Source organism: Harpia harpyja, chromosome 14 (genome assembly GCF_026419915.1).
Source record: "Harpia harpyja isolate bHarHar1 chromosome 14, bHarHar1 primary haplotype, whole genome shotgun sequence".
In the NCBI taxonomy this organism is placed as follows: Eukaryota; Metazoa; Chordata; class Aves; order Accipitriformes; family Accipitridae; genus Harpia; species Harpia harpyja.
This window is the reverse complement of record NC_068953.1, coordinates 7213229-7225976: the sequence shown is the minus strand read 5'-3', so window position 1 is coordinate 7225976 and position 12748 is coordinate 7213229. Positions and strand designations below refer to the sequence as shown.

The 12748-nt window shown below is 41.3% G+C and overlaps 1 protein-coding gene across 3 annotated transcripts; it reads right to left on the bottom strand.

Annotated features, from left to right (window-relative positions):
• Nucleotides 1-1166: 1166 nt before the first annotated feature.
• LOC128151132 (ankyrin repeat domain-containing protein 40-like) lies at nucleotides 1167-11292 on the bottom strand. Of its 3 annotated transcripts, XM_052808225.1 has the most exons (6): nucleotides 10918-11292; nucleotides 7778-7926; nucleotides 6230-6703; nucleotides 4575-4756; nucleotides 3210-3263; nucleotides 1167-1506 (listed from the first exon to the last, which is right to left on the bottom strand). In XM_052808225.1, exons 1-6 carry the CDS (start codon nucleotides 11097-11099, stop codon nucleotides 1504-1506), a joined length of 1044 nt encoding a protein of 347 aa, XP_052664185.1. In that variant the 5' UTR covers nucleotides 11100-11292; the 3' UTR covers nucleotides 1167-1503. The 3 variants fall into 3 exon arrangements, with proteins under 3 accessions (XP_052664185.1, XP_052664184.1, XP_052664187.1); XM_052808224.1 differs by having other exon boundaries at nucleotides 1167-3263; nucleotides 10918-11291; XM_052808227.1 differs by lacking the exon at nucleotides 3210-3263 and having other exon boundaries at nucleotides 10918-11291.
• Between the last annotated feature and the right edge of the window lie 1456 nt (nucleotides 11293-12748).

Sequence of the window (12748 nt, the reverse complement as noted above, 5' to 3'; positions counted from 1 at the left end):
CACCTGTTTTGTGTGTTTTCTGCATAAGGGTTCATTGGTTTTGAAGTGGAGAGACAGGCCCAGTTAAGCAGTGACTCAGCTGAAAAATAGTGAAATAATGTGTCATCTCCGAGTGGTTCCAACCTGTTCCTTTCAGTATTTCCCCCAGGACAAGGGAGTTGAATCCTACAGCTTCAGGGCTGTGAGCTATCCCAGGACCTGTGCTATCCCTGCCCAGGGCAACTCTAGCATTATAGAATTCCTCTTCAGTGTAAGAATTATGAGTAGTGTGTATTTAAAACTAAACCTATACATGGCTTAATATAAATCATTAACTACACAGTTTCTACCAATTTAGTAGACTCCACATAAGCCTGCAGGGACATGATTGGCACAGAAGCATTATAATTTTGCGCTCTCTCTCTTATGTATGAAGTCACTATGAGTAAGACTCCCCCTTAAGCTGAACACGCATGCTGAGCAGATGTGTATATAATTTATCTATCATCTCATTCAACACTTAAATCACATATTATTTCAAGTGATTGTTTTGCATAAATAAATATGTACCTTATTAATGATAACCAAGCCTCCTCAGATAAAGGGAGTACTGTGTTGAAACAATATTTGCTGCTAGAAACTGATAGAACGTCTTTTGCTGTAGTTCTTCACTTCCTACACCAAGTACTCTAGAAACCTACCTGGCAAGAAAAGGTTCCTATGTTTTTTCCATAAGTAAAGCTCAGAAAAACCTTGAGAAGACAAAAATAATTATTTATTAATTCTTACAAATGATACTTCTTAAATAGAAACAAGAATCTGCAGCCAAGCATTCATTTGACATTAACATTTCAAATAGCAGAGCATAAAGTAATGAATTATTTATCATACACGGTAATGTAATGATTATACACTGATCAGATTGTTAGGAGTGTTAATAGTATCTTCTGTGTGTAAACTGCGTAAAGTATAAAAATATTCCTTGGAATGCATAGATAGCGATCAGCATCTGTGCAAGATAATCAGTGTAACAACGAAGTCGTCAACCCAACAGCTGAGCTTTTCTTGAGTGGGTCTAACTGGCTGGTTAATCCTGGTACCTTCATGGATTTAGCTGGCATTAGACAGCCGATGCCTAAATTGTATCTGTTCTGTGTGCCAGGGAGAATGCAATAGACAAAGTGCGATACGAGGAACGACAATTTTATTATTCCATTATACAGTAGTTAATACACCGCCAGCAATTGGGTATAAAAACCAGATACCACCAACGACTCAGACCACATTTGACCTCCAACGCTTTTCAGACGAGGATATTTTGTTGTGACAAAATGTTCTACTATCAGCCTTAGGAGACTGAGCTTCAGTCTAGTTAATTGGCACACAGGAAATTTGGGTGTTTGCATGGATCTGTGCTTCCAGGTGAACACTGAACATCCGACTACAAGGCAGATTGGGAGAGGGCTCCCTCTCGTGTGCTCAGTCACTCCTGCTGAAGCTGCTTCCCTTTGCACAAAGTACTATTCACTGGATGAGAAAGAGAGAGCACGGGTAAATTTGGGTACCAGTTCCTACTGTATTAGCTTTAATATAGGTGACTGCTCTGACTGCAGGGGAAGAACGAACTTCTTTACCTGCCACAGCCTCCAAGAAAGGAGACGAGGCTGTGGTGGGTACCTCACTCCAGTCAGAGAATCTGGAGCCATAAGAGTTTCAGATGCAGTTTGTGCCTCAGCATTTCCTCCAGCTAGTTTGGGTGGCTCCCTGCTCAGCATGCTACTTCTATAAATCACATTTACGGGTCCACGTACATTGTACAGCTAACTTGGGCTGTAAATTCTTAGACAACAAGACAATAGAATCCTTTGGTTGCTGTAGTTTCCAGAGAAACTGGGGCGAAGGGAGCGGGAAGACGAAGAAACAGAGGGAAGTTTAGTCCAGTCTGGTATGTTCTGTTTGCCTGTTACATCTCATACGTTAGCTCATTCATCTAATTCACAGTACATGCTTTTACAGTTAGGCTACCAGAACAGAACTCTTCCTCAAATGTAAATGATTGAGTAAATACTAAAAATCCTAAAAAATTAGATAAAATCCAGCTCTGAAATACTTTTCAATTTACTCATTCCACAATTTCATAGCAAAGTAGTCTAATTCTGAATTTTAAGTAACAGGAAAAGTGATTTTTTTTTTTTTTTCAGTAAACAACAGGGGTAAACACAAGTCATTGGGAAAAAAAGAAAATACATTGCATAGGAACATCAAGATTTAGTATCAGCCCAGAAAACCCTGAGCATTTCACTAGTTTCTTTTTACACAGGCAACTTTAAAGTTTCCAGATGCAATCTTTCTCAGGAATGTAGAGGCAAATGGAAAATAAAATTACAATTTTTGTGCTTTTAAAAGGGGAAATTAAAGCAGCATTGGAGAAATGTGTTTTCAATACAGTAACAAAAATAGTATTTTAAATTGCACGTCAATACTATATATTGACAGACAACAATAAAAGGAATTTTGGTTGAGAGCATATTTATGATTTGGATAATTACTATCACTTTTTGTTTGCAACCTGAGAAATAGGGAAAAGTGTAAACAGGGATTAAGAAATCACAGGTAATAAGTCACTTGATGATACAGTATTTAAACTACACATAGTTTTGTGCTTCTTCCACAGATATAAACCCTTCTGGTTTTTGCCTTCTAAATAAGATATGACTTAAAATACATGATCTAAAAAGTGAATGTTAATGGTAATGGACTCAGTACAAATATTAAATGGGTTTCATGGCAGGTTCTTTAGCTTGAGTACCTCTGCTATTTTATAGCAAACAAATTATCAGAACAGTTTAAGGTAAGCCTTTCCCTGAGAGCTGCTAACTCTGCAATATTTCAAGATTATCTTTTTGTAAAGAAAAGTTGCATTAACAGATAGTTCTACTGATACTACCTTTGCATTAAACTATTTTCATATTACACTCATTACTCTTAGATTAACTAGAGGTTGTAACTATGCATAACAACTTCAGTTTATTTCAAGGTTAACAAAATAGATTTTTTTCACATCATTAGCCCTTATAGATACTGTATTTCAAACGTAATTTTAAAATGAGAGATACAAATCTTTTGTTTTATTCTTTAAACAATTAATACGTAAGTTCTGATGCCTTCTTGTTATAACCACTCCGTTCAGAAAGTGTTGGGACTCTGAAAAGTAACTTTTTGTCGCTTACTGTTAGCACAAGCTCCAGTTCTTGGAAATCCTGTAGCCTTGCAACATCTTTGTCCTTTAAATAAATACAATAAGTTGTTAAGTGATAAACCTATCAATTTTGCTAGAGGTAAGTTAAAATAATAGGCTCATAATAACACAAAGTATGTATTTATCCATAAATATGACAATTCTTTACAGTAAACTGGAAAGCAGCCTGTTGCATCTCATATTTATTCTGGGATCCTATTCAGCTACTCAAGTCTATTTTTAGAAGGAATGCAACACTGATGGTGAGTGCAAGTGACTAGTGGAATTACACTTGTAAAGATCTACTGCATGCCACCCCCAACTCCTCTTTTTTTTCCCTTGGTAATTCTTAGAAGCTCATGAATTGATTCTTGCATCTACCCAAGAAGGTCCTGCACGGAGCTTTCTCTAGAGCGGCCCACCAACACCATCGTAGAGCTGGCTTTGGCAAGGTCTTCAGAGAGCAACGGAAGACACCCTCCCACAGTACAGGCTCGAGCTCTGATCCCCTCTGCAGCAGTACTCTGCTGCTAAACAGCATTAAACAGAATCAGTTTTGTATCACCTCAAGGAACAGTAAGTGTCCTGCAGTCCTACCCAGAGAGCCTGAAGTAATTAGAACTGGAAATAAAAACACTCCTGTCAACAACAACTTAAGTTGGCAAGTGACAGAATTGCTTATGTCTTTTTTTTTTTTTTTTCCTCCACTTCTTGACTAACAAAGAATAAGTCATCTGATAGTCGGTGAAGATGCAGTACAGGGAAGTCTATTGATCTAGTACTAATCAGATCAGCTCCATGACTGATGCCAACAATGCTCTAGAGGGATTTAAGAGTGAAAGAGAGGTCAATAGTGAATTAGTAAAACAGGTCAGCAGGTCCATTTGCTGTTTGCTGCACAGGTAAATGTCACTGAAGTGAAAAGACAGTTACACTCAGAGACCTGCACTCAGAATAATTCTGAAACACCTTTCTGTTTTTTGAAAGGACTGCGTACAGTCCTTACTGAACTAGCAAAACTCAGTTGAGTACTGCAGGCCTTTTAAATGCTGATGACAGGTCACAGTGGTGTGGTATTGCACTGAATTTAAGACCATAGTGGAGAAATGGGGTATTAATTGGGCTCAACACCAAATGTCTATGAAAGGAAATGATCAAGAAAGTTGAGAACTTTTTTACTAAAAAAAACCCAAATCAAACAACTGCTGAATGCTGGAAGTTGAAGGGAGGTTTTTCATTTGGGCTTTTTTTTTTTTTTCCCAATATGGGCATATGCAGGTGACCAATTATTCCTTTTTAATGGTAACCTAAAAATCTTTTTTGTAAGTTACTGCACTTCAAAATTTAGAGTTCTTACCTTTCTTAACATTGTATTTGGTAATTTTCTGATCTTCTGTACATGCTCAGGGTTAACACCCAGCTCACGGCAACTCACTCGGAGCAGTTCCTTATAGGTGAGTTCTTGTCTGTCCAGTTCAATTTCAATGAAGTCATTTTCTCTAAGATTAGGGTTTTGTATTCTAACTTTAAGCACCAGTTCTATTAGAAATAGAAAGATACATTAATAGGCAGATGTATAAAGGAATTGGAAAAGATATCTCTGTACTAACTTCCAAATATTTCTGTTTTATTAACCTTGTTTGTATCATTTGTAACAATACAAGAACCCTCAGAAAGCAAACAACTGGATTTGTATGATGACAGTTTTCATCAGATTGACTTTCATCAACCTGTATGAAAAAATCATTACAAATATAATACATTGCGCGTGTATGCATGTGTGAACCTTTGCGTGAATACTCATCTTACTGGATTTAAGCTAATTTAAAAGCAGATTATGCTGGTTATCAATTTCCTGGGCAATCCAAGATTACTTTTATTGGTTGTCCTGGTTTCAGCTGGGATAGAGTTAATTGTCTTCCTAGTAGTTGGTAGAATGCTATGTTTTTGAGCTAGGTATGAGAAGAATGTTGATAACACTGATGTTTTCACAGTTGTTGCTAAGTAATGTTTAGTCTAAAGTCAAGGATTTTTCAGCTTCTGATGCCCAGCCAGCGAGAAAGCTGGAGGGGCTCAAGAAGTTGGGAGGGGACACAGCCAAGGCAGCTGACCCAAAGTAGCCAAAGGAATATTCCATACCATGTGACATCACATCTAGTATAGAAACTGGGGGGAGTAGGGGTCGGGGGATCGCCGCTCGGGGACTTACTTACTTACTGGGTGTCGATCAGCGGGTGGTGAGCAACTGCACCGCGCATCATTTGTACATTCCAATCCTTTTATTGTTACTGTTGTCATTTTATTAGTGTTATCATTATCATTATTAGTTTCTTCTTTTCTGTTCTATTAAACCGTTCTTATCTATCTCAACCCACGAGTTTTACTTCTTTTCCCGATTTTCTCCCCCATCCCACTGGGCAGGGGGGAAGTGAGTGAGTGGCTGCGTGGTGCTTAGTTGCTGGCTGGGGTTAAACCATGACATTGGTTTTTTTTTTAATTCATCATCAGTTAACTTCTCATTGCTAATTCATGGCATCAGAACACCTTTTATTTCAAGAATGAAATTCTGAACTGAAACTGAAATTCCAGATTTCCCTCTTTGGGCAGGCAAAATTTACCTGCAGAAATGGCAGATCATATAACAGTTCACCTCAAGACTCAGGTCTGCAGATTGAGCCATGTGAGGTTCTCTCTTGAGCTCGCTGGCTGCATACTCACATTCTTTCTTTGAAGCTTGGAGTATGCTATTTAGAGAATTAGATTACCCTGGTGTCTGTATGCTTTTATAGCACTTAAGACAAATAGCAAATGTTTTCATCAATATCTTAATAACAGTTCCAGCAGAAACAGGGTATCTGCCTCTTTAATTCCCTTCAAATGTTTCCTGAATGCCTAAGCATGGGAACCTGAAAATCTCTGGAAGTGCTGTGAATACATGTAATTGTGATTAGTCTATTTTCACCGTCCAAGATGACAGAAGTTCTACGACAAAGTGAGAAGTTTTAGTGTTACCTTGCATATTAAGTGGAAAAGCTCCTGTGAAGAAAACAGGCTGAAATGCTGGCACAGGCCCCATACAGGAGCCGTTCTCTTGCTGAGGTATGGACTGATTTGATCCAGCTGGCGAAGGGGGACTTCTGCTCCAAGACACAGATCCCTGGTAAACTGGGCTTCTCTGAAGGACAGTTTTTGAGTGTGGTGGTACAGTACACCCTCTGGGCAGTGACGGCATGCCTCTGTTATCGGCCGCCTTGGGAGCAGCATTCCCATGCTGTAATGGTGCACATGTGTAAGTCTCCACATCAGGTAAGGAAGAAGAGTCGGTATCTTGTGATTCTAAGTGTGAGATACTCCCATTCATGGAGGGATCTGGAATACTCTTACTCATGGTGTTATAAACATAAGGGAAGGGTGGGTTAGCCAGATAATTAGGGATGATTGGCAGATCTGAATCTTTCTTTAAGTCTGGGAGTTCATCATCTTCCACTGTAAAACAAACAAAACAACATTCTCCAAGACTGATTTGACGGAAAAAAAGAAATATTGCTATTGCACTGTGGGGTTTCTTTTTTTTTTTTTCTTTTTTTCTTTTTTTTTTTAGGGGAGGCAGTAGAGTGTTAAAAGCATCACAGGATAAAAGATAAATCAAGAAGCTCTATGCCTTTTTTTCCTACAGTAAACAGAACCATGTTCCAGTGCTGCAATACAGTAAGCTCAAAAGCAGAGTCTGATTCTAGTAATTCTGGGGGTGCTGTTTCCTTCTAAACACTGCAATACTTTTGTTTTGTTTTGTTTTAATCCGTAGGTAGCACGTTGTAACATGGTCTCTGGTGGTATAATGCTATTGTCTTCATAATGTATAAGGCAATGAAAAACAAAGGGTAATATGTTGTTCGATATTAAGGCAGGGGATAAAGGGAAAAGAACAGGCAGTACTGGGAAAGCTGAAACATTACCAATTCAACAGCTGGGAGACAATAATGAAAACAAAAACAGACAAGGGAATACAAACGGGAGGAAAGAGGTTGTTAATTGACCACATTTCAAATTACTTATCACCTCTAGCAGCAAAGCCTACTCTGCTCCAACGGTTACAAAACACTACAAAAATGCTCTGCCGGTGTCTAATGAGCTGTTTCTCTGGGCTGCATATTTTCCATTTATTCAACACAGTGTCTAAGCTCCACCCAACACCAGAAAATTAGGTGTTGCTCATATAAGGGCTTCATAGAAATTTGAGAGATTTTCTCCTGTTGCCCTTTTGAAAACAGGAAGCTGCATCTGTCATTGGTTTAATTATGGCCTTTTTAAAAATACAGTTTTTCAAATTTTTCAGTATTTAGAAAAAAGTTTGGCTAGCTGGATATGGAATTTGTTGGTAATCGTCTTTTCTTAAACTTTGATTTCTTACCAAGTAAACACTCTAGAAATCCAGTCACAGTTATTACTAAATCCCAAACACAGTATCTTCACGTGCAAAATAAAGATTGGACCATACATGCTTTAAACAGCCTTTTACTACAGCCTTTGATGATCATATCGCAAAGCCAATAGGTTTACCTCCCAACATCTTCCTTATCTCTCTCTTTGACGTTAATTGGGCCGGCCTTTCTCCTTTCTTCGTAAGGATCTCCTTGTCAGCACCGGCGTGCAGCAGGTAAGCCACCACTGGAGCATGGTTCCGTTTACATGCCCAGTGCAAACAAGTCCTGCACATGGAAAATGTTAACACTGTTTGAAATCCTAAATTACAGCAGATTAATTGACACTCATTCTTGCTGCCTGTGAGAAGAACAAGACCCAATGCACATCTAACAAAAAAGGTTTTAACTGCAATCTTCCTTGGAAATTTACACTGGTTTTGGAGCCTGCAGTGACACCTGCTGATGTAGTTTTCCCTTGCTCTAATACTCTTGATGCCAAGTTACCATAGTAGTATTTTTAAAGTTCAAGGTCTTTTCAATTTGTCATTTATTAGGCTACTAACTTTTCTGGAAAAATAAATATAAAAAGAAGGCTTGTGTATGCTATTTTAATCTTTGAAAGAATAAGTTGTACTTGAAATACTTGTGTGTGTATGTGAGCTAATAGAGATACTTCCCTAGGATGCTATTTTTACTCTTTAATTAATGCTGTCGGCACAATGACTTGCACTTTTTGGAAAGTAAATTATGTTTAAAATATTGTAAGCATAGTTTCTAAGCACAGTTCTTTGCCCAGTTGCTATTTGCTGCACTAGCAATTCCCAAGCTTTGATCTGCAGACAACTAGTATTCTGCAATCTGTAACTGATGCACAGAACTAACCGCTTTTCTATTTTTTTAAATTATTATTTGCAGTTGCTGACCTAGAGAGACTAATAAAGAAACTTCCTAAAAGCTACTTAGCTTATTTAGTGCTTAGTTTTAGGGACTTTGTAGACTCACAGATTTTAACTCATTGTGCAGTCTTACCATTCTTCCCTATCCCACGTTCTAGTGATGTTTGACCTTTCTCCAGCTTTTTTTCTTTAAATACTCTAGTTCCAGTTGAAGGAAACTCTTTGCAAAAATGAACACAACCCTTCTCCAAGTTTGTTTGATTGTTAAGAATTAAATAAAATAAAGCAGAGATAAATAACAAACGTGTAAGAGAAAAAAAATTTCAGCTGGAAGTCCAGCTCCAAAAAGCTTTTTCCACTTTGTTTTTTTTTTAAGGACACAGTCATTGGACTGCAAAGTTTTATCTTGACCAACAACTCCCAACTTTGTATACAAAATTCTGTTGTTTTAAATTTTCTTGTGTAAAAGAATGTAAGGGAGAAAAGAAATAATCTAATCTTTGTAGGGATACAAATCAGGTAAAACAAGAGAAGACAAGGTAACTTGCAAAACCTCATTAACTGTCATATATTCTGACTTAATTAAGCCTGTCTTAACAGAAACAAAAGGCTCAATTCTACAATTTCTTCTTAATAAAAATTAATGCATCTTGATGGCAGAAAGTATCTCTGAATTAAAGTTAGTGGGACTAGTCAGTGCAGCAAGGGGTTATGTAGAATTAGATCTAATTGAAGAGACATGAATGTAAGTGTATGTATACATAATATTTTTCTTCATAGACTATCCTAAGAAGCGTGCTACAAAATCTGTGTTTCAGAGGTGATATTGCTAACAACAGTGTACAATCCTGAATTCTCTCTCCAAGGTTGGGCTGTGCATTTCAGCTACAAAGTGCCATTTTTAAATGGGATAAAAGAATTTTGTCAGCAGAGTATTCCTGAATTTTTAACACCAAAGATCCCACAGAATCTGAGACATGAAGCTCCATGAAACTCAGACCAGGTTTGTTCAGTTTTTCTGTGCAGCGTTTTCTGGCCTTTTCACAAATATCTCCTTGTGAAATGAGTGTGAAGAGCCTGCATGAATTCAGAAGTAGCACACTGCCAAGTCATAAACTAATTTGGTCCAAAGTGGTGGGAAAAAGCACAGACAGCGTGGCTGTGTTGCTTTTAGTGCAAAACCTGCAGGTTTAGTTAGTACAGAAGGTATGTAAGCCTCAATAGCACTGGCCTCATTTTGGGATCCATCCTGACCGTTTCATGTGGTCTCGCGCAGAGAGGTACCAGCTACCCATGGACCCGACACACATCAAAATGTAAGTACTCAGCACCTCTTAGCATCAGAGATACTGAGGTCACTGGAGAAATTTAAATTCTACAAGAAAACTTAAATAACAGTGAAGACCCGTTTAGTGCCATAGTTAAATATGACCAGATAATTGTTTTTAAAAATATTTTATGACAGATTTCTTTCATCAATTCCAGATACAAACTCATTCTGATGACAAGCAGCTGTTTATCTTATCTTACACACTAAGATAACTGAATGTCTTATGAATCAGTTCTCTGAAATTTTTACAAATCCTAATTTCAATCACCACACTTTGAACCTCAAGTTGCAAGCGTCCTGCGCTTCTCAAAATTGCTGATTGAGCTTTCATCTTTAAAAGTCCAGCTCTTTTCCTAATTGTATTCCTCCTGGTTTTAATTACAAATTCAAGCACAATACAGCATAGTAAATACAGGTTGAATTGAAAAAAAACAAAAACACCTGAGCATTGCCTGTAAATCCTGCTTCGGATAACACGGAGGGGGAGTGTGCGTGTGTTCATGTATAGATAGAGTCCCACTTGTACAAGTGTCTGCTACAGAAAAGTCTCGGGTTTAGTGTCATTGGGTGGTATCTGAATAGATGTCAAAACCAAAGAGTTTAACTATCACTGAAACAGCCTGCGAGTTCCCTGCTTAAAAGGGAAAGTGATTTTCGAACCTGATTTTGGAGTTAATAGAGAATATTTCTGGTTAGACGCGAACACGTGTTGGCAAGCCGAGGTTTGCATTGTGACTGCCCGTGCTGTCTCAGCGTGCCCTTCCAAAACTAAATAAATAAACAAAACAAAAAGCAATACAAAGCAACAAGCTAGTGACCCGGAGAAGCAGCGAACAGCACCGGATCCAAGCAGGAGGTGGGAAGGGGACGCGTGCTTGTCCCGGCGGTTACCAGCTCCAGCACCGCTTCCTCCTCGTGGGAAGAGAGGTCTCTCCCGGCACCGAGGAGCGGATCGACCTTTTAATTCCACTCTGCCGTGTTTCCCGGGAAAGCGTTAGCTCCGGGACACCCGAGGAGAACCCCCCCCCCCCGCTGCAGCAGGAGCCTTACCAGCCGTTGACTTCGTTCTGGGAGTTGAGGCCGACCCCCAGCTCCACCAGCCGCCGCACCTCCTCCGCGTCCCCCAGCGCCGCCGCCTCCCGCAGCCGCTCCTGCCGCTCCCGCTCGGCGGCCGGAGCCGCCATCTCGCCGCCGCAGCCGCCGACCGCCTCCCGGCCGGGCCGAGCTCTCATCTCCCGCACGCCGAGCAGCCCCCCCCCACCCCGGGGAAGGAACGGCGGAGACGGCGGCCGGTGTCACCCCGCCGGCGTCCGGGCCGCGCTCCGCTGGGGGACCCTATTACCGGTGACAACCCCGGCCCGGGGAGGGAGTTCCGGCGGACAGCCGCGCCGGCGAGCCACGGCTGCCCGGCCCGGGCGGGGAGGCGGGCGGCGGTCCTGAAGGCGCTGGGGTGTTGCTCGATGTAAGTGCGTGAGACACAGCGGCTCCGGCCCGCTATTTGTTGTCGCGGGCTCTGGCTTGCTGCAGTTGTTCCGTCGAGGGAAGTCTCCTCGTCTTCACGCGCTCTCGGCAAAATCAATTAATCCCTAAAAAGCGAACTCGACATCTGCCCGCAAATCAACTGGAAAGATTACAGGCAGTTCCTGTAATTTGCATGGGTTGTTTTGAAAAGCTGGGTTTGGGCCTTGTGCACTTGGCCTAAACCAAGTTACGGCAGGGAGAACAGCTGGTAAAAATTTCATGACTATTATAAAGGGTCAAAATAACATTTTCAAACTCCAGCCGGACAGCTAGCCATTTCTATTCGTCTGCCCTGTGCGACCATGCCGGGGAAATCTGCAGGAGTTAGGCTCCAGTGTACCTGTTTGCTTTCTTGATGCAATTAGAGCAATACAAAGAAGCTGAAACAGCCCAGTTCTGCCCCATTTTCTAAAGCAAACACCCACCTCCTGTCCCACCCCAAACCGTAGGTTATTAAGACTGAAAATTCATACAAGTTGTCTTGCATTGATTTCAGTTACACTCTTCCAGCAGTTCCAGTGGGTTGTTAAATCATTACAAAGCTTGAAAGAACTTTGTGGTGCCTTACAGCGCTGCCTAATGGAGGTGTTATGGGCAGATTTCTGAAAGGAAACTCTGCAGGGAACGCTGGCGTTTGCATGAAGCCCTCGGTGATTCTGAGTGAGGCTGCCGAGAGTCCTGTGGGTTTTACAGGATCAGCACGAATACAGACTTCAAGCTCTTCAAAAAAAAATACAATTTCATTAAAAATTTAATTAATTTCATGCACTTAGGATGTTCAAAATGATTTTGAGAAATCGGGAAGTAGCTGAAAATCGGCATGCAAAAGTCAGTAAAGATGAGGTACAAAGTCACTCCTAGAAAGGGAAAAAACCCCAACAAAACGAGCAGAAACGGGTTCCAAGACCAAGCAGTACGATTTAGGTTAGATCCGAGGGACTTTATTTTCCCCGCAACGTGTCGGTAGAATTCCACTGCTGGAGGCAGTCAGGCGGTCGGTGACTGCACACCAGGGGTGGTTTCGGTGCCCATCACCCTGCCAGGGAGCAGAGGGGACCGCCATAACCCTCCAGCTGCTGCCCAGGCCTGAGTCCTCTGCCTCCCGCCATGAGAAGCATGGCAAAGGCTCCTGCCGAAGCACACTGCGCGCCTGGGCCGCGTCCCAGCGCCATGACACCCCACGGGGCAGGACACCGGCCTGCGGGGCACCTGGCGTCCCTCACACCCAGCCACGCACCCGTGTGGTATTTCTCTGTGGTGTTATTTCCCGGTGCTGGTGCCTCCTCGCCCGTCGAGGCCCCTCGGCGGCCGCGCACACGACGGCACCCCCAGGCCGGGTCGCGGGAAGGAGACCAGCCCC